The sequence below is a fragment of the Nasonia vitripennis genome (genome assembly GCF_009193385.2).
Source record: "Nasonia vitripennis strain AsymCx chromosome 3 unlocalized genomic scaffold, Nvit_psr_1.1 chr3_random0006, whole genome shotgun sequence".
NCBI lineage: Eukaryota > Metazoa > Arthropoda > Insecta > Hymenoptera > Pteromalidae > Nasonia > Nasonia vitripennis.
This window is the reverse complement of record NW_022279625.1, coordinates 1643741-1666727: the sequence shown is the minus strand read 5'-3', so window position 1 is coordinate 1666727 and position 22987 is coordinate 1643741. Positions and strand designations below refer to the sequence as shown.

The 22987-nt window shown below is 36.7% G+C and overlaps 1 protein-coding gene across 1 annotated transcript in view; it reads left to right on the top strand.

Moving 5' to 3' along the window:
- Nucleotides 1-22987, top strand: part of LOC100115531 (glutamate receptor ionotropic, kainate 2) — a 661409-nt gene that overhangs the window by 56286 nt on the left and 582136 nt on the right. The window contains exon 2 of the mRNA XM_031925963.2: nucleotides 15567-15654. Coding sequence (XP_031781823.1) covers nucleotides 15567-15654 — 88 coding nt within the window. The remainder of the gene's footprint in view (nucleotides 1-15566; nucleotides 15655-22987) is intronic.

Sequence of the window (22987 nt, the reverse complement as noted above, 5' to 3'; positions counted from 1 at the left end):
TTTAAAGCGAATTAGGGCGTTCCGATAAAACATGATAAAAATCCCGAGAATCATGAGTACATACCTATAAACTGTTACAAAATCTGATAGAATACGATAAACTTTCATTAGTAACTGAAAAATCCGATAAAACATGTTAAAATCCGATGAAAGCTAAAAATTGAGTGTTTTTTTCTGGCAATGCGAAATTAGGGCGTTCCCGATCTGATAAAATACTATACAATTTCATGAGTAACTATAAAATCCGATAAAACATGATAAAAATCCGATAATCATGAGTAACTCTATACATACTGATAAACTGTTATAATCTAATAAAATCTAATAAAATACAATAAAATTTCATGAGTAACTGAAAAGTCCAGTAAAACATAATAAACTAGAAAGAATGTAAATTTCGAACAATCAGCTAGAATGTAACGTATGTACAAAGGACAATCATAAAAACATTATTGAAAATCGCATGAGCACAACGCATCGCGGCGTGAGTAAACAAAACAAACGATCACGATCGATTTGTTTCGCTTTAAGACTTTGTAGTTTGCGTATTACTTTAGATTATTCTAGAAATGTATGTAGTATAAAAGTTACTCTAAGAAAAAAACACGTACGAATACATTTAACGAAATTTCTAACAAAGTACAATGTAAATTACAAATATCTGGTGTACTTACTTGGTTGTTGATAACTCTTGAGTGTATTTTTTGATTAAATACGTGACCGTATCCAAACAGTCCGAATACCGGGAAGATCCTGACCTTACTCAAAGTCAAGCCGAGCGAGCGAAAGAAAGGAACAGCCGAATGTACTTGAATACGCGCCGCGACACGTGTGTTTCTTCCCTATAGCCACAAAGTACTTCACTGTTCACTTGTCTGATACCGTTGCACAGAAGCAGAATCACTATCGAACACTAACACGTATCGACAGTTCCGTTGCTGACGCGAATCTCGCGGAAATGTCACAATATATATCCGAACAATCGGCACGCCTGAGCAGCGAAGAAGCATCGACTGACGACCGGTTCAAGTCACTTGACTCAAGCAAGTGAACAAGGAGCGAGCGAGATAGGGGGAATGTGGCGCTGCACCGACGGTCGCGGCGCGAATCGCCTTACCTCACTGACCTCTACCGCTACCCTTCTTTCTCACGAAAACAACGTCTACGCCGATTCTAGAAAACGTGCTGGGCTGGATATTTTCCTTATTTACACAAAAGAAATGCTTTTGATGTTGCTCGTCCTCAACTAATTCATGTACTGTTTAATCGAAGCACAGCGCGATAATAACCATTAAGGGCTATAATAAGCACCGCCGTTCTCTTATTTGCACAAAATAAATGCTATTGATGTTTCCTGTCCTCTCAACTCTTACAATACACAACAATTTAATCTATCGCTTGATAAAGATGTAACACGCACTTATTCTCCCGCAAAAATGCAGCCAAAACGTCGGATCTCTGAGCAGCAGAAAGGCTATAAGGGACCAACTCTACCGGTGACGCGGTGAGAGAGAACTGAGTTAACCGAATGTGCAGAATGAGCGAGAGGTGGGAAAGAGAGAGAGGGAGGGAGGGAGAGAGAGAGAGAGAGAGAGAGAGAGAGAGAGAGAGAGAGAGAGAGAGCGGTGAGAAAGAGAGAGAGGGAGAGCTCAGTCTCAGTAACATACCGGTAGTTATTTACAGGACTATACAAATTTATTTGAATCGTGATACTCCAATAAAATCTCATCAACAGTGAGGTTTACTTAATACATAAAAAATATCATTATATCTGATAAAAAAATAAAGAATAAATTATCCGTGACTTTTTCTAAGAATCTATAAGATTAGCTTTTAGTTCTATAAAAATTTTATATTTATTTAAAATTATTACTGAAATTCAAAATAAAGTAGCAATATGATTTTCTTATAGGAACTTATAAAATTCACGATTCATGTCAAAAGCACACAAAAATTTATTTATTTACTTTTTTCAATTTTCAAAAAATTGAACGTTATTGAAACCAGCAGGTGCAATAAAAAATTATTAAGGATTTTTTATAGCCCATAATATTTACGTTTCAGAGGTGTCATAAACACATAAATATTTACAGGTATGAGCAAGGCTATTCCAATTATTATATTCTAATAAAAGCTTGTAAAAGATAAAATACTTAAATTAATAAGTACTGTAAAAACTAGTAAATAATTAAATAGTAATTCTCATAGAAATCTGTAAAATATGTATTTCTCATCTGTCGAGATCACAAATATTTAAAGGTTTGTGCAAGTTCTTTATAATCATTTAACTCTGATAAAACCTTATAAACCATAAGATTTACTGCATAAAAACATCATTCTAACTGGCAAATCTCCCTTTTCTAACATAATTTCATAATTATTCTCTAAAATAACTTTATATGTAAAAGGGATTAAAACCAGTCAGTAAATAGAGAATAAATTAAAAATATTCTTTAGAGAAATTCATAAAATTTGCGTTTCATGTTGTACATACAACAATATCACATCAATTTCTACTTGTATTTAAGAGTATATTTTAATCATGCTATTCTTATAAAACCTTGTAAACAATAAAATTGAATAGGTATAAAAATATCATGAAAAATTGTAAGTGAACTTAATAATAATAACAAGGTTTTTCTAATAGAAACCCGTACAGAACATAATTAGATTATCTGAAAAAAATCCACAAATATATTATTATAATAATCTAATGAAATCTTATTGATTAAAATATTAGTTTATTTGACAAATATTACTGAAATGGATAAATGAATAACTAATAGTATTATTCAAAACCATAATATTAATATTTTATATTTGTGAAAAATAGTCATAAAGATCTATAGTTTAACATCCGTTAATATGTGTATTTGCACCAGAAATATCTAGAAAAAGACGATTAATTAAAATATGGGTAATGCAGATATAGTCTTGTAAACTTTTTACAAGAAAATACATACTAATTTTACTGTATTAAAATGTTGCATTACAAATAAAAGCAAATATTTTTTTTATAGTAATAAACAATATTAATCTTACTACATTTAAGTAGTTGCTTCATTTGAGAATTTCTTATACAAAACAATATTTTTTTTTATCAGCGAATACGCATAAATTTGTAAAATAATTTTCCTTATACATATATATTCCTTATACAGATATATTTTTTATTAGGAAAAACTTGATAGATATAATAAAATATTTTTTATAAGTATTTTCTTATTAAAGAAAATAAAAGTGTTAATACTCACGAGAGTATTCTCGCGTAATTTGCGAAGAAAGGATAGAATAATTTAAACACAAATAAAATCAGAAAAGAAATATAAATTATATTCAAAAATACAAATTGCGAAGCGCACTGCTCGGAGTTTAGCTCTCGACTGACTCCCCCGCAGCCGTCCTCGCAGACGATCGACGCTCGACCCCGCCGCTAGCCGCCGATCGTTTTTCAGTCGCTGGGAATTTCCAAATTTCCCTTCTCCACACTCATCCACACAAAAACTCTAAAACAAAGCACTCGTTGTCGAAGCTGTCCCCGCCGCCCGCGCTAATCCGATCCGCCATAAAACTCGAGCCCAACATCCGCGCCGCACAGCTCGGCTCAACAGCGCGGGCCCACGCTCGAGCCGATGCTATGCTGGTCAGATGCGCTTACTCGAGATTCGAATTCGAGCCTACATACTTTTCCTACGAGGAAAAGCCATAAAACTCAAACCCGAAAACAACGCGGCCTCACGTGCGCGGCACAACTCGACCTTTGTCCTGTACACTCTCTGCAGCCGAAAAAATATACATAAATCGCGCGCTTACTGTTCCCACATTTGTCCAGACCGAAGTCTGTGACGTGGGGAAAACTCCACGTATTGTCTCACGAGGAGAAAACCCACGCCGAGAACAGTAATTACAAATTATATTATTACTATACGCGAACACTATCAACCAAATATTACCCGCGACATCTAAAATGCTTCCTTCGTAAGTTAGCTGTCCCCGAAATACAAGCGAGCCGCTACTACAAAGCAGGCTACCCTTCCAGACGACGCATCTCCCTAGGGCAAACTGGCCACAGCGAAACGCTCCCAAGTTTTCGTCTGTTCCGGGCCTCACCAATTAATCAGCCGTAACCGGCTGGGGGTGAGGGAAGCGGCCCCGATCGATCCCATTTGATCGTCGTGCACGCAGCCTACGCTGCCGGTTTCCATAACCGTAGCGCTGAGATGCTCGCCTATAGAAGTTTGTATTTCAGCAAGCTTACGTCGGTAACATCCTCCCCCCCGTACAAAACCTAAGAGTTTTGTACTTCTGCAAACTTAACTAGTTTTCTAGTCGGGCGTTTGACAGTTCCATACGCAGTCTTAACCTCAGCTACGCGAACGTGACCATCAGACCCTGGGAAAACCTTAATAATTATTCCTTTTCGCCATTCGTTTCTATCGACACTATCATCTAATATAAGAACTAAATCTCCTATTTTTAATGGATCTTCACTATCTCGCCATTTCTTTCGCGGAATCAGAGTTGGCAAAAATTCCTTAAGCCATCTACGCCAAAAAGAATCAGCAAAAAATTGAGCGATTTGCCACTGTTTTCGAGGACACGTAGCTTGTAATTCACATCTAGTCAATTTAACCTGCCCAGAAGAAGAACCTAATAGAAAATGATTGGGCGTCAAAGCCTCTTCGTCGCGAGAATCTACAGGTACATGCGTAAGTGGTCGAGAATTTACACTATGTTCCACCTCTGCTAATACGGTTAAAAGTACTTCTTCTCTCGGCGCTTGTTCTTTTAATACGTAGGCTAACGCAGTTTTTACCGACCTAATCATACGCTCCCACACTCCACCCATGTGCGACGCAGTTGGCGGGTTAAACTTCCATTCTATATTATTTTTAAGAGCAAAACTGTCAATCTCAGTGCGGTTGATTTCTTTGATCGCGGTCGCTAACTCTCTATTCATGCCTTTAAAATTAGTACCGTTATCAGAATAGACACACAGAGGCGTTCCTCTGCGTGAAGAAAACCTTCGAAATGCCATAATAGCAGAATCGGTAGTCAAACTATGAGCTAATTCTATATGTATGGCTCTCGTTGTCATACACGTAAACAACGCGCCCCAACGCTTTTCTCGTCTTCTACCTATCTTAACTTGCATCGGCCCAAAATAATCTAAGCCGCAATGACTAAACGGACGTAAAAAATACGCTAATCTAGAAGATGGCAGATCTGCCATTTTTGGATTAGCTGGACGAGCACGACGTAATCTACAAATAATACATTTCGATGCTAAACTCTTTAACCCTGTTCGCAAACCTAAAATCCAATATTTCTGACGCAACTCGTTTATTACAGTTTCATGGCTCGCGTGATAAAACTTCTCATGATACTCTTTAATTAAAAGTTTAGTAAACGTTTCTTTCGCGTCTAAAATAATCGGATGAATTGAAAGAAGATCGCCCGACAAATTCTTCAACCGGCCTTCCGCACGTAAAACACCTGAATCATCTAAAAACGGATTTAATGATGCAATTTTACTTTCTTTCGGAATTTTATTAGATCGCTTAGTAACCCGCAACTCTTCAAAAAATGAACTTGATTGACTTATTCTAAAACAAACATTTTCCGCGTTAATTTTTCTCTCGATCGAAGATCTATTTCGTTTTAATTTCATATCTATAAATTTTAATACAAACGTTACCGTTGATATAAGCCTAGAATATAATGAGAATCGTGTAAAATCAATCACTGCTTTTTGCTTTACTGTCGTAGTCAATATCGGTTGTTCAGTGTTTTTATATTCTAAATCTACTGTGTTAACTTTGAGTTGATCTTTATCTAACGGCCATGAAGATTCTACTTCACGCAAGAAAGGCGGCCCCGCGAACCATCTGCTATTCTTATCTAGCGCGTACGGAGCGGTTCGCGTTGCGTCATCTGCGGGATTATCTTTCGTAGGAATCCATCTCCATTCACTAACTTCTGAATTTTCCCTAATTTCGTCTAAACGATTTGCAACAAAAATTTTAAATTCTCGCGGATCTTTTTTAATCCAATGTAATACTGTTTGCGAATCTGACCAGAATACTCTCCGCGTGATCTTAAAGTCGTGTTCTTTAGCAATCGTACTTGCTAGTCTAGTCGCCATAAGGGCTGCTTGCAATTCTAAACGCGGAATAGTGGATGGTTTCAAGGGTGCTACGCGACTTTTCGCCATTATAATAGAGACATGAAATAAATTATCATTTAATGTAAAACGCCAATATGCTACCGACGCATATGCTTTTGTACTCGCGTCGCAAAAAACGTGAAGTTCGGCTTCTCTAATTTGACAGTTTAAATTTTGGTAACACCGCGGAATACTACATAATTTTACCCTATCTAACTCGCGTAACCACTGTTGCCAGTGTAAAAATTCTGCTTCTTTCAGAACTTCGTCCCAATCTATTTTACTGTTCCAAATTTCCTGCATTAAAATTCGCGATTGAATAGTGAATGGAGTTAAAAACCCAAGAGGATCAAATATAGACATTATTATTCCTAAAAACTCACGTTTTGTCGGTTTTTTCTCTCCGCTATAAAGATCAGCTTTTATTTTTGTGTGAATAAAGTTAAACATTAATTCGTCTGAGGAGTTTGACCATTTTAAACCAAGAATTTTTTCACTAACCGGTTCATTTACATTTTCTTTCACTAAGTTATTTGAATCATTACTAACGTCTAAATTTTCTAAAACTTCCGGCGCGTTACTAGACCAACCATGCATTTCCCAGTTAGCAAATTCATTTATAACTATGACTTGATCAATTCGTTCCGAAGCTTCTTCTATCGTCTCGCAACTGTCCAAAAAGTCGTCCATATAACAATTTTCTATTAAACTATTAGCTGTCGCGGGAAAACAAGATAGATATTGAGATGCGTTTCTGTTTTTAATATATATAGCTGTACAAGGAGACGATTTGGCCCCGAATAAAAGCGACGTAAAAATATATTCTTCCGGTGCGTCCGTTCGGTTCGCGCCTCTCCATAAAAAACGTTGAGCATCTTGATCCTCTTCGCGTATTTTGATTTTTAAAAACATATCTCGTATATCAGCTTTAATCGCGTATCTAAATTGCCGAAAACGCATCAGTACTCCTAATAAAGATTTCAAAAGATCCGGGCCTGCTAATAAGTATTCATTAAAGCTTTTGTCTTTGTATTTTGCCTTTAAATCATAAACTACTCGTACTTTATTTGGTTTATTTATATGACGAATTCCGAAATGGGGTAAAAATCTAACTCTCCGGCCGGTCGGTTTAGCGATCGCCTTTTTTGCAAAATCTTTCTCAATAGCTCTATCCATTTCTTTATAATATAAATTTCCGTACTCGATATCACGGTCAATTCTTTTTTCCTGTAATATTAATCGATGAAAAGCGAGAGGGCGGCCGTCCTCGAGTATGTCATCATCATTTTTCCATAACAAACTGACTTCCCATTCTTTGCCGTTATGAAAACTAGTCTTATCTAGAATTTCTAATGCGCGACGATCTTCACGATTTGCTTTTACGCGAGTGTTTATTCCTAATCCATCAATATTAAAATAATCCTGAATCATTTTATCTAATTTTGTATCGAATCGAGAAGTTTGTATACTTTTTTCTTTTGGTTCATTTCTTGACACCGTGCATGTCGAATAATTCGCGCAATGATAACCATGAATTGTCCATCCGAGCAAACATCGCGACACTATTAATGCGTTTTTCTCTATTTCTTTAAATTCACGTGTTAAAATCAATTTAATATTGTCTTGTCCGATTAATATATCTGGCGTTGCTTCGTATTCATCTGTCCTAATACCTGTCTTAACCGCACAAAGATTGACAATTTCCTTCGTTATGCATTGTGAAGGAAGCTCAAGATTTCTTACAACTAACACATTTCTTAAAAAATAATTCGCAGCTTCTACAGTGATTTCTAAATTAATCTTACTACTGCATAATGTGGTCGTATCTTCACCTCCTACACCTTTCAAATATACATTAACATGAGTACTTTTGACACCTAGTTCGTCAACTATTTTCGAATTTATTAATGACACGGTAGATCCATCATCCAGTAATGCAAAAATCAACTTCGATCCGCGCGGTCCAAAAATCCTAAGTGGAACGAACTTTAAAAGAGAACGACCTTGTAGTCATTTTTGCCGTTCTGTACATGTCGCTGAGTCTGCATTACTATGAAAAGCGTTAATCGATTCTTGCTCCTTGTTTAGAGTTTTATTTTGATCTGAAGCTGTTTTAAAAACATGAAGTAGTAGGTGATGAGTTCGACCACATTTTTCACACGATGACTTTTTGCAATTATTTTGCGAATGTCCCCGCGTGAGACAATTAAAACATAATTTATGCGCTCTTGCCACACGCCATCTTTCACTCACTGGCAATTTCTCAAAACTCACGCATTTTTCTATATAATGACTCTTACGTTGACAATTTACGCAGTACGTTTTATTATTTTCATTTGTACCCCTATCATTCTCTTTCATTACGTACACCCCTCCATCTCTATGGCGAGTACTTTGGTTCAAATTTTTCGCATGCCGCGGTACATCCAAAGTGTCGAGAGTGACCACGCCCGCTGTAATCTTCATTTCTGCCTCCTTGTAAACGTATTCTGCAATACGTAACAAAGCCGGCATATTTTTCCCTTCTTCAATCGCGTAACTACCGTAGTTATAAGCGATGGTCTCTGGCAACTTCCGAAGTAGCCCGTTGACAAGTTCCTGATTTTTTAAATATCCCTCGTCAATATCTAACGATTTCACTGCTAACACGGCGGCACGTAAACGCGTAGCGAACTCTACGAATGTAATTTTACGCTCTAACACGCTCGGCAAATCTTTGATCTCACGAATTATTTTTTCTAATATAACGGTAGTATTGCCGAAACGCATCTCTAACGTACGCATTATATCGTCGGAACTATTGCCAGAAATAAAGAGAGCGCGTACAGCGTCGTATGCATCTCCTCTTAAGGAATCGGCTAACCGCGTTACGTTCTCGCGATCTGAATATTTTCCGAGCGTTGTTGACATTTCAAAAGATTTTTTGAATCGGATCCAGTCAAACGGATCACCCGAAAAGGTATGCAGTGTTTTTACCGACGTCATTCGTGTCAATAACTGTGTGTTGCAATTAGATAAACTCGACTCTCTAACCGTGGCCAAGGTGTCCTCGATTGCGCGAGATAACCGATCCTCGGCTCGAGAGTCGTTTCTATAAGCGTCAGTATCTCGCGTCCGCGTGCCTCTACTCCATCCGCGCGTACGTTCGTGGTCGCTCTCTTCACTGTCCCTACTATCGTTACTTAAATCTTCGCAATTTTCCTGCTCGCAAAACTGAATCCTACCGCGTTTGGTTGACAGTGTATGAGACGCATCGCTTAGATTTAACCGCTTTGATCCGCTCCGATAGCCGTTGATCGAAGAAGTTGGCGCCTCTCTCTCCGCCTGAGCTGACGCTGTGGGAGACGGTGTGCGTCTACGCGCTGCCGTCGCTGTGGGAGGCGGCGTGCGTCCTCGCACTACCGCTGAAGATGCCGTCGTTCTAAGCAGCGTGCGTCCCCGCACTACCGCTGATGTTGGTTGAGACTGCATGCTCGTTGGTGATGGCTGGGGCGGCGTGCGCTCTCGCACTGCCGCTGACGATGACTGTGTTGGCGTGCGTTCACGCACTGCTGCAGTAGATCGAAACGGCGAGCGATTCTGCACCGCCATTGATGTCGGATGAAGCGGAGCGTGTCCTCGTTCAGCCGCTAAAACTGCATGAGTAAAGGACTCGCTCCCTTGCCTAGTCGCTCGTCTGGTGAGCTGCTCCGTTGGTGTTGGTGGAGATATGTCCCTTCTCGGTGATCCACGATAAGCGGAAACGTGCTGGCGACACGGTGTTGGTAGTGTGCGCCTTTGCGCTGCCAAACCTGCTTCGAACGCTGCTTTGACATCTTCAAAGCTCCATTCTCGTCTGAACCTGAAATTTGAAAAACCGCTCAGATGCTCATTGAGCTTCTGGCTGATGTTGTTAGTCGTCTCGCCAAACGTGTCAAATTGAGCGCGTCGCGGGGGCGAAAGCGACTCGGTACTTTCTTCATCATGATCTATAACACGACTGTCCCGCAGATGGATGTGTCGGGTTTGTTGCCGTGCCTGCTCTTCATAGTTGGACTCCTCCGAACGCGGTGTTCCTTCGCGGTCTAATCTCGAACGGACACGGCAGCGCAACGATGATGATCTCCCTTCCTGTCTTGCGTCTCTCGTAGCCACAGGCGCTCTGCTGCGTTTTGTGCGAGTTGGTGCACGCCCGCGTTTGGGTGCCGTCGTCGGGGTTGACTTCGGCTTGAGCGGTTGATGATTCTTCTTGCTGCATACTGGCCTGTGGACTTTCGTCGTAGGTGACTGATGTACTTCGACCTCGGCGACGATCGTATCGGGTTCCTGCAGGCGCGTACGATGTAGCTGGACATGCTGGCCTTCTGAAAGCTGCCGCGACTCGACCGGCTTGGTGACAGGAGGCACTACATTGCGCGCTCTCTTAGCTGAAGTTCGCTGGGAGACAGGCTTCGTAGCACCTTTCCCCACGACGGTATCAGCAACCGTGGCTACTGCCTCAGTACGCTTCGCCTGCTCACGTGCACGCGTCGCTATTGACGCGGCTCCCTTCGCCTTGCCCGTCGGCACCGCTTTTCCTGCTGCCTTTTTCCCTTTACTCACGGCTAGCTTATTCATCTTCTTGCCTTTTTCTCTGCTGGCTTCGTGACACAATGAATCCTCACTCTCTCTCTCCTCGGCTGACAGCAGCGCAGGTGATCGGCGACAAAGTGGAATGATCGGCACACACTGTGCTAACAGCTCGTTGAAGTTTCTCGCTTATCTTTTTTCTACACAAATTACGCACTATTCTCCCGCAAATTCCCGGGTTTCGGCACCAAAATGTTAATACTCACGAGAGTATTCTCGCGTAATTTGCGAAGAAAGGATAGAATAATTTAAACACAAATAAAATCAGAAAAGAAATATAAATTATATTCAAAAATACAAATTGCGAAGCGCACTGCTCGGAGTTTAGCTCTCGACTGACTCCCCCGCAGCCGTCCTCGCAGACGATCGACGCTCGACCCCGCCGCTAGCCGCCGATCGTTTTTCAGTCGCTGGGAATTTCCAAATTTCCCTTCTCCACACTCATCCACACAAAAACTCTAAAACAAAGCACTCGTTGTCGAAGCTGTCCCCGCCGCCCGCGCTAATCCGATCCGCCATAAAACTCGAGCCCAACATCCGCGCCGCACAGCTCGGCTCAACAGCGCGGGCCCACGCTCGAGCCGATGCTATGCTGGTCAGATGCGCTTACTCGAGATTCGAATTCGAGCCTACATACTTTTCCTACGAGGAAAAGCCATAAAACTCAAACCCGAAAACAACGCGGCCTCACGTGCGCGGCACAACTCGACCTTTGTCCTGTACACTCTCTGCAGCCGAAAAAATATACATAAATCGCGCGCTTACTGTTCCCACATTTGTCCAGACCGAAGTCTGTGACGTGGGGAAAACTCCACGTATTGTCTCACGAGGAGAAAACCCACGCCGAGAACAGTAATTACAAATTATATTATTACTATACGCGAACACTATCAACCAAATATTACCCGCGACATCTAAAATGCTTCCTTCGTAAGTTAGCTGTCCCCGAAATACAAGCGAGCCGCTACTACAAAGCAGGCTACCCTTCCAGACGACGCATCTCCCTAGGGCAAACTGGCCACAGCGAAACGCTCCCAAGTTTTCGTCTGTTCCGGGCCTCACCAATTAATCAGCCGTAACCGGCTGGGGGTGAGGGAAGCGGCCCCGATCGATCCCATTTGATCGTCGTGCACGCAGCCTACGCTGCCGGTTTCCATAACCGTAGCGCTGAGATGCTCGCCTATAGAAGTTTGTATTTCAGCAAGCTTACGTCGGTAACAAAAAGATTATGACAATTTGAGTGTCTTATAAAAACCAATAAAAACTCTATTGAGTCAAATTTTTACCGCATAGAACCTTCACTTATTTTATGGCATTCTATGAGATTCTATTGGGTTCTTCCAACATGGTTATACATAAACAACAGCCCTAGAAACGATTTTTGGTACATACAATTGAATAACAATTTTAATGTGACACGACCTATCTGGCCCAAAAGCTTTCATGGATTGCCTGATGCTTGCGCGAGCATCAGACAATATCGAGGCGAGCGCAAAGCGCGAGCGTCAGCGGTCGTGCCTTACACGCAAAACGCGAAGCGTTTTGCGCGCCTATAATCATTGAAAATTTGTAACCTTTAATATATTTATTATAAGTTGTTTAAAATAAGTAAAATTTATAAATTTCACATAATATAGGCCAGTACTGGTGGTACCATCAGGCTGATAACACGAAAATTTCGGCTGTAAGCACCAATATTCTTGTTTCTCAATAATTTAATTTAAATAAAAATTTTTTTAAGTGTTAAAAAATAAAAATTTTGGAGCTCAAAGCCAGAGTTTTCGTGTTATCATCCTGATGGTACCACCAATACTGGCCTACATTATGTGAAATTTATAAATTTTACTTATTTTATACAACTTATAATACATATATTAAAGATTACAAATTTTGAATGATCATCACCTGATTATCACCTGATATTTATTACTATCAGCTTTGATAAAAATATTGAGCTGAAATCACCTGATTATCAGCTGATTATCAGCTGATTATTAGTTGATTGTCATCTGATTTTTTTCAGTAGAGTATACCGTAATATTTCTGGAACTACTCCGTCAATATCAATAAAATTTGACATGCATATCTATTTTTGGATTCTGAATTCGGGAAAATCAGTTATTTTTTATTTTCTCAACAATATTTTTTTGGCCATTTTTTGATTTTTGAAGAACACTATTTTGCGTTTTTTTTCAATCATCCTTTTATTACAAACAATCCAGCTAAAATGCATTTCAAAGAGAATAAAATTAACTACTTTTCCTTGTTCGAACCTCGGGATCGACCGCTTTGTTTGGCAGATAAAATGAAAAAGGTGATTTTTTTAAAAAAGTAATGTTTCTGAAACTAAACATCATAAACTCCCGAAAAATATGAGTCTATCCCATTAAAATTTCAAGTGATGTGACCACTTATTTTTTCAGTAATAAATCGAAAACTGAAAAAAATGAGTTTTTTTTTGTGCCTCGATTACGGACGTAAAAATACCTTGAGATTTTGGGAAAAAGTAGATATTTTATGTATTTTAGCTGAGATCATTGTGCAGCTTTCAAACCCCTATGGTTCTTAAGATATCAAGGTTTCAATTTTTTTTGAAAAATTTTTGATTTCTCATATCTCTAAAACAATGTAGTCAAATGCTTCAAAATTTTATTTGGTGATTTATCATAAAAAGGCTATCTGCTGCTAAATTTTAAACGATTTTGTTAAGCGGTTCTCAAGTAAAGAGCTAAAATGTAAAAACCGATTTTTCTTAAAACTTTTGCTTCCTCTTGTAGGGGTGTCGTTGTACGTCGATAAAGTCCCTCCCCATGAATTCATGTTATACTGATATATTCTGTAAAAAAAATTGACGGTAGCGTTCATATTTTACAATAAAAAAATAGAGGGGTCTGCAAACTTTTGGACAATGAACCATCCAAAACTTATATATTAAATTATGTATCAAAAACTGCCTCATACATTAGCAGGCAGATTATACTGTACATTGAAACAATATTTTATTTATTAGACCTATAAATTTAGTTGGAGGAAGCTACGTGCCAATGAATTGGCAGCGGTTTTTCACTAATCGATCTGCGCAGTGGTAGCGTGCTACTGGGCCCATAACCTATCAGTATATATGGATTTTCCGGACGCGAGTATATAGGAATAAGGTGATACGCAAATAAAGAACACTTTATATGCAGAGTGAAAAAAAAATGTGGCTTCATTTAGAGTTAACTTACAAAGGGCTATGAAACGTAGCGTAAGCGGAGAGCATGTTGCTGGCTTGAAGAGCTGGCAAGTAGTAAGGCGGCGAGCGGAAAGGTGGTATTGCCAATATTCCAACAATATCACTTGAGATGAATTTAACATTCAATATTGTTCCATTATTGTTAATGAAATTTACATGCAAAAGATCAGATCTTTACGTACATTAGTTTCTAAATAAAAGCATCCAGAAAATTTGAAAACCAGACATCGGAATGAGAATTTCTTCTGATTTTTAAAAGTGAAAATTCTTATTATTGTATTGGAAAAGGAGGCGAAGTTATTATAACTTTTTACCTATAAGAATACACTAGAAACCAGAAATACAAATATCTGTACAGAAATTCAGATATCTAGTTTTAATACAATGCAGATGGCATAAGATTAATGGATTTGAACATTGGCTGATAAGACTATATGGCATCCATTCACTTACTCACGAACTAAAGTTACCATCATAACCTTGAAGGATGTAAAATAATGTTTAACATTCTTTTTTGCTGCACACTGACGGTTAAAACATTGTTAAAAAGTCAAATTTTAGTTTTCCAATTATACTTATCACGTAAATTGAATTTATTCGTATTTTTAGTTTGGGAAGTTTTTAACTCTGTTTATCCTACGAAATAGCTTTTATTTCTTGAATAATGACGATAGTTATTAACTTTAAATATTAATATTTTAATTATTTATAAGAGACAGTAACATTCTTCTTAATAAACAATACTAACTTAACGATTACTTTCACTTATGAAATACACAAGTTTTGCCCAGTTTGAGGGCAGTAAAAGCGCATAAAATACACGCTTCTACAGGGCAGTTCGTTTGGCATTTTCCGACCAGTATGGTGATTATTCGCTCAATACTGGCCGGAAAGTCGCGAACATCTCTACCAAAAACGCCATGAATATAATAAAACGGGCATGGCAAGTTACGACTTAAGTATCTTGTAAGTTATTTGTAATTGATCAATATATTACTTAAGTTTGAATTACCAATCATTTGATTCAGCCCTCAATTGAACACAATGATTTTCTGTTGGCTGTATCGCAAATAATAGTTAGAAATTTGACTTATTTTGATTGATTTTAGTTATTTTTAAATCTATAATTTCATTGTAATTCAAATTATGTAATTATTACATTATGTCATTGACATGCATGATTATACACAACACATTAAACTAGCCTAACGATAATACTTTAGTTGATAGTTTATTTCTTAGTGCTTAATATATTGCCGAAGTTCTCGCTAAGGATAAATAATTTTATGTATAATCTAGCATGATTTGTTATTCTAATTTTTTTCTTACAAAAATTAAAATATATTAATATTAAAAGTAGAAATAATATTAGATAAATATAAATTAGGAAAGAAAATTTTGACAAAATTCGAATTTTATGACTATTTCAAAATTTTCGATAACAATAAAACTATGTTTAGAAGAACATTATTTCAACCGAGCGGTATTAGGCGCGAGGTGAACTACGCTAGTTTTTAATAAAAAATGTTCTACGTAATAAGAAAATAACTTTTACAGATGACAATCAGCTTTGGGACATGCTATAAGTATATATTTTTTCTCCAATTGTCTGTAGTAATGGCTTTTCCTGAAAAAATTCCTGTTGGTAAGTATTGCGTATTTAAACTTTAAATCTTTTCTATTTTATTTCAATTCTAAATATCAATGAAAGACTATAAAAATCAATAATAAGTATTTAAGTTTGCTATAATAAATTACAACAGTGTTATTAAATAATCAAATGCGTAAACCCTTTCAGTCACGAATTTTTACAGCAATCGGTTGTTTTATAAAATTTGGTTTATAAGTATTTTTGAGATCGCTGATTACGAATCCGCTATAAAAATTTCAAAATTAAAAATGGCGGATACAATATGGTAGATCTAAATTTTGAAATATGTAGTAGGGAAAACTCAGGATGATTGCCTTAGTATTAAGGACATTCAATTTAAGTCGATTTTGTGCAGCCCAGCCCATTATCTTTTCGGCGTTAGCACTCTCCTGACAGAACAAAAATCAAGCTCCTCAAGGTGGCATTAGCTGTATATTTGCAGGTCATCCGCATAGATTAGATGGGACACATCTGTATCTAGACAGAAACTAATATTATTGATGTACAACGCGAACAACAGAAGGCCCAAAACTGACCCCTGTGGAACATCGGTGTTTAATGGTAGAAAGGTGGAGAGTCCGTTGTTGACACCAATAACGGCCTGTTCTCTTCTTGAGAGGTAAGATGCAAGCCAGCGGATAACCTGCTTAGAAAAGCCGGAAGAGGATAGCTTTCTGAGAAGCCTGACGTGACACACAGTATCAAACGCCTTGCTAAAATCAATTATTTATATCGGCTTTTCTTCGCTTCGTCTCACACGAAGTCTGTAATAATTATCTACCGATATAACAACTAAACTAAGAGTATTGCGTGAATCTACAAATAATTGCAGTAGGAAATGACAAACGATCGACCGTAGACGATATACAAATCAAAATATCGCCTAAAAAAGGGGAAAATTGAGGGGGAATATTGAGGGGGAAATTGAGGGGGAAAATTAAGGGGGGAAATTGAGGGGGAAAATTAAGGGGGGAAAATATCTAAACCGGCGGCGGCGGCGGGGGCGGCGGCGAAACTTTTGTTATGATATAGAGAGAATATATAAAAACATTTTCTTAATTATTTGATCTTTTATCCAAGTAATGCTCCGACGACATAAACGATTAAATAAGATTATATTGCACAATTTTTCAGATTATATGTTTTTGTATTGTAAATTGGTATTGTAAAGAAAAAAATTTTGCACTATATCACCAGTTCCGCACTAACATTTACTGGTATTCTATTGTCGTGGTATTTCTTTTTTCACTCATTAATTCTTAACCAGTCTTGTATTTTTCTGATGTTTGTTTTTCTCCGCATGTCTATGATTTTGAGATCATTTGATAGTTTATCATAGAGGTTAATAATTTTGATGTAACTATTTTTTGTGCTTACAGTTTTGTTATACCTTGGTATAATTATTAGTTTATTTCTTGTTCTGCTTGTTGAATTAATAAACTGATCTTTAAAGTTAGTATAACGATAGCGTAGACTTTCGTATGCGAATAATTGCTGTAGGTTAAGTGGATTAGCTCTTTGGAAAGTATTTTTATTTATAATTTTCAGGATTCTTTTTTGGACCGTTTGTAACAGTTACAAGTTATTTTAGTACGCACCACCCCACGCAACTATTCCAGTTAATCAGACTGTGGAAAAATGCGTAGTGAATTATTCTTAGAGTAAATGTATCCATAAATTTGAAAATTTTACTGAAAATAAAAATGAGGTATCTAGTATTATTTATGAGATATCGAATATGTTTATCCCATCTTCTCATATTAGAATCAAATATTAGGTCTAGGTATTTCGTTTCATTTACTCTCTTTAGTATTTCGTAATTTATTTTAAATTCAATTTTCTTCGGCACGCTATCGCAATAGTTTCCTGAAGTGATATATACTGTTTTTTAAATATTTAATGTTAGTTTATTCAGCCTGAGCCTTGTAGAGATATCTTCAAGGTGTTTGTTCATTTTTACTTCAACTTCAGACCAGGTTTTTCCATTAAATCTGCATAGAATATTATAGAGTTTTCTGGCATATTCATCAGTAAGTCATTTGCGTAAGGTATGAAAAGCAATGCGCCAAGTATCGTCCCTTGTGGGACACCAGTATTAGCGTTTTCGAAATCACTTGTATGAACCTATTTTTACTTTTTGTTTCCTATTGTTTAAGTAACTCGTAATGAGTTGATGACCCTTACCTCTCATACCATATGCGTTAAGCTTGTCTAATAGTATTTTATGATTTACAGTGTCAAATGCCTTTGCCAGGTCTAGGAATGTAATAGCTATCGGTGTACTTTGATCTAAGTTTTCGTATATTGTTTTAGAGATCATGTTCAAAGCATCTTTGTTTCCAATGTTTTTCATAAATCCATATTGATTTTTACTTAATATCCTACTTTGATTTACAAAGTCTATAATTCTACTGTGTATAACTTTTTCAAAGATTTTAGCAATATTTGATATTAGTGATATCGGACTGCAGTTAGCCATTTCATTTTTTTTCCAGCTTTGTATATTGGTATCACTTTAGCCGCCTTCAGCATATCTGGCCAAATTGCAATTTCAATACACTGATTTATAACGTGGGCCAGGGATCTGCAATAATAGCAGCAATATTTTTGAGTATCCTTGCATTTATTTTATCAATACCTCCGCTTTTTAGTTTCATGTTGTCTATAATTTTTATAATTTCTGATTCGTTGGTTGGTGTAATGTAAATTGCTTTTGGGTAATTCTAGTTTTGTATTACTTGGTGTAATTATTTTATTACTCAATGTTTCGCCAAGTTTGCAATAATATTCGTTCATTTTATTTGCAATTTCTATTCTATTTGTAATTATTGTATTGTCTTCAGTTTTTAGTTGACTAATAGTAGTTTTAATTTTATTTTTGCCTATTTTGTTATTAAGGCAGGCCCAGAGTTTTCTAGGATCATCACTATTTTTCTCGATTGTTTTCTTTTCATGATCAATTATTGCTGCCTTGATAACTTTATCTAGATTTTTAACAAAGAGTTTTAATTTTACGGTGAGATAAAAAGAATAATTTTTTATTTTTCAATATCTGCTTTATTATTAATGATATTGTCTTTTACTAAATTTGAAAGATGTTATAAGTTTATTTGACAATGTTATTAATGTTTATCAAATCAAACAATTCACATTAGGTACTATCAAGTAGTGTAAAATACTGCCAGTAAATTATCAATGACGTTAGAAAAACAATGAAATAATGAATCGTATTAAAGAATAATTTGATAAATTTATTCCAAATACGTAATTTCCAGTTAACTATTTGATTTCATATATTTTTTTACTATAATTTGTCACTTATATAAATAATTATTTGAATGAATTATATCATCATCAAATAAAAAATTAATAGTAAATAAACCAGTTTATACTTGCCCAATTTTTACCTTTTAAGAAAGGTTTTATTTTAAAGATTTCACGAATTTTTAAAGGTAATCAATAATTCTAATAAAAACTATCCTCTTGATAGTTATATTACATTATACCTTACTAACTATAAAGAGAATCATCAAACTGTTGTTAAAATAGTGTACATAAATAGATGTACACGCTAGAATCTATCTCCACAGCAATACTTACAACCAGTATCCACACATACCTCATAAACTACGGAGTGATAAGTGACCCCCAAAACCGCCGAGTAACGAGTTTCTACTAAGTGTGCTACAAATTTCCCTGAAACTCTTGAAAACGACGTTTATATTGTCCACCCTTTGCACCAGGTACCTCGGAGGCTGCTGCCGTCGCGATATTCGTGTTCAGCGACCCCCAAAACCCCTGAGTAACGAGTTTCGACTAAGCATACTACAAATTCCGCTGAAACTCTTGAAAACGAGGTTTATATTGTTCACCCTGGGCACCAGGTACCTTGGAGGCCTCTGTAGAGTATAATGCTACAAGAAATCATTCACATGAATGTAATAAAAGTTGTAATTTGTTTTGTTTTGTGTGTGGAGAATATGTATTAGAAAAAAACATGAGGTCATTATTTGAAATGTTTAAGTTGATTTACAGTGAATGCTTTGGTATTGAAGTAGCCAATCAAAATGTAAACTGGGTGCCACAGAAAGTTTGTAGTAGATGTAATACAATGGTAACACGCTGGAAAAGAGATAAAATAAAAAGAAACTTGAAATTCACAAAACCAATGATATGGTCTCCTCCAACGTGTCAAAATGACTGCTATTTTTGTATGACTAATACCAAAGGTTTTAACATGACGACTAAATCTAAAATTGTATACGCAGACGTTTCTTCAGTAGTGAAACCTGTGAAAATAGAAGTCAGGGATAAAACTGTTAGTATCGAACCCATGGATGTGGACCGCTCAGGCGAAGTAGAAGAAATGCAAGTTGATGAGTCCTGTGACGAAGAAGGTTCTGAGGTTGAAGAAGAATCTGACGAAGAATCCTCAAACGAAGAATACCTGCCAGCTAGTACAAGAAAAGCTCCAGAAACCTTTAATCAAGAAGAGTGAAGTGATCTTATTCGAAATTTAGGATTACCTAAAGATGGAGGAGAATATCTAGCGTCAGTCCTTAAAACGAAAAATCTGTTAGCAAAAGGAACAACGGCCTCTTTTTATCGAGATAGAGAAAAAGAATTTAGGAATTTTTTTACGAACGATGAAGAGAATTCGTTGGTATATTGTATAGATATTAAAGGTTTAGTCGATGCAATAAAACCGAATACGTATAAAGACGAGAAATGGAGACTTTTTATTGATTCGTCAAAACGAAGTCTGAAAGCTATTCTGCTTCATAACGGAAACAGGTTTGCATCCATTTCCGTAGCTCACTCGACTAATCTGAAAGAGACTTATGAAAATTTAGAAATTGTATTGGAAAAAATAAAGTACTTGGAACATCAATGGAAAATTTGTGGTGATCTTAAAATTGCAACCATGATCTTAGGACAACAATCAGGTTTTACTAAAAATCCCTGCTTCTTGTGTTTATGGGATAGTAGAGACAGGGTAAATCACTACGTTAAGAAAGTATGGCCAACTAGAACACATTTTGAACCAGGATCGAGGAACATTATACGTACGCCATTGATTGACTCATCAAACTATCTGCTACCACCACTTCATATCAAACTTGGCCTCATGAAGCAGTTCGTCAAAGCTCTGGATAAAGATGACGATTGTTTCCAGTATTTGGGAGAAAAGTTTCACGCAATAAGTGAAGCTAAATTAAAAGAAGGTATTTTTGATGGTCCTCAAATTCGTACTCTATTTGAAGACGAAACATTTATCACAAAAATAAACGACACAGAAAAAGCTGCATGGCAAAGTTTTAAAACTGTTCGTGAGAACTTTTTAGGAAATAAAAAGAGTGAGAACTATCAGGAACTAGTTGAACAAATGTTGGAGAATTTCAAAATTTGGGTTGCTTGATGAGTTATAAAATGCATTTCTTACATTCCCATCTTGATTACTTCCCTCTTAATCTAGGAGATGTCAGTGAAGAACAGGGAGAACGATTTCATCAAGATATAAGTGTAATGGAGAATCGATACCAAGGAAGATGGAATGTCAACATGATGGCAGATTTTTGCTGGACACTGAAGAGAGACATTAAAACAAATAACAAAAAGAGAAAAAGAAACCCCTTGCATAGGTCATTTGAAGTAAAAAGTGTTCGTTACAAGAGAAGAAAGAAGTAAAGAAAGACATCGAGAGTTACTAAGCTAGTGGAAAAAAAGCAAAATAAGAAAAAAATATAAACGAAAGCAACTTTTCTCTGTACACAAGGAAGATATTATGTGATTAAATAAGATTTTTTACAATTTTTCGGTATCTTTTTCCATTTTTGGAAAGTTTTGATATGACATTTTAATCGGTTTAAACTGTTTCTTCTCAGTTTGACCTTGAACTGACCTTGACCCTGATGTGATGGGGCCAAACTGAATCCGAATTTGGATTCAGCGACCAAAAAAACATGAATATATAGCATTTTAATTTTTTTAACCGTTACTTCCCAATTTGACCTCGAACTGACCTTGAACCTGACGTGATCGGGTAAAACTGACCCCAGATTCAGATTCAGCGACCAAAAAAACATAAATGTATGGCATTTTTATTTCTTTTAACCATTTCTTCTCAGTTTGACCTTGAACTGACCTTGAACCAGACGAGACGGGGCCAAACTGATTCCGGATTTGGATTCAGCGACCAAATAAACATAAATATATGGTATTTTAATTTTTTTAACCGTTACTTCCCAATTTGACCTCGAACTGACCTTGAACCTGACGTGATCGGGTAAAACTGACCTTATATTCGAATTCAGCGAACCGATAAACATAAAGATAGATAAGTCTGATTTCTCGCGTAGACAACTTTTTTTATTTTGTTTGCCGGTGTAATTTAAGGCCGGCGTCTAGGTGTACAGGGTGGCCGATGACGAGGTCTGGGTAGTTCGCACAGTGGTTTTTGGTGTCTAGGTGTAGAAATAATTCGAGGGTGATGTATATTATAACAATCAGTGATTTCATCTTAGTAATAAAAATGTTACAAAAAAGCTGTGGTCGAATGGTGCTAAAGATGCTTATATTTTATTTTTACGACGTCAAATATGAAATACTCAAAAAAAAATTACAAAAAAGGATCAAAATCTCTAAAAAAAATTAACTTTTGAAAAACTAAAAGGTTAGGCGAGTTTGGTATATTCCGCAACGAAATTACAGATAGAAAAGAACTGAGATCAATCAAAGTCAAGTTTATCATATTTAATTGTAATGAAGCGAGGAGCAACTCTCAAGATAATTACTATTTAACTTGCCATGCTATTTAAATATGATAAACTTGACTTTGTTTGATTGATCTCAGTTCTTTTCTATCTGTAATTTCGTTGCGGAATATATCAAACTCGCCTAACCTTTTACTTTTACATTTTATTTCTAATTCGATTTGATTTTTCGCGCCATGGCAGTTCCGAGGATAAGAACGGAAGTTGGGAGAAGAAAAAAAAAATTGAAAAGAAAAACACAACACAAAATTTAGGTCAGCTATAGAATGATAACGGATCATTCATTTTTAACGAAACTTTTTTAAAATAAAAGTTCTTTTAATATCTTTGAAAGTAACATTAATTTGCCAGATAAAAACAACGTGTTTTAATAAGATATAAATGTTTGAATATTTTGTAGAGGTTAGAAAACTCCATTTCGAAGAACATAAGGATGCGGTGCGCCCGACAGCCCGTATAGTACTCTAGTACTTGCCATCGGGGGCGCTACCACGCCCCTTGATATTTACATTGAATCCTAAAACTCACGTACAGCTACATACAAACTAAAACAC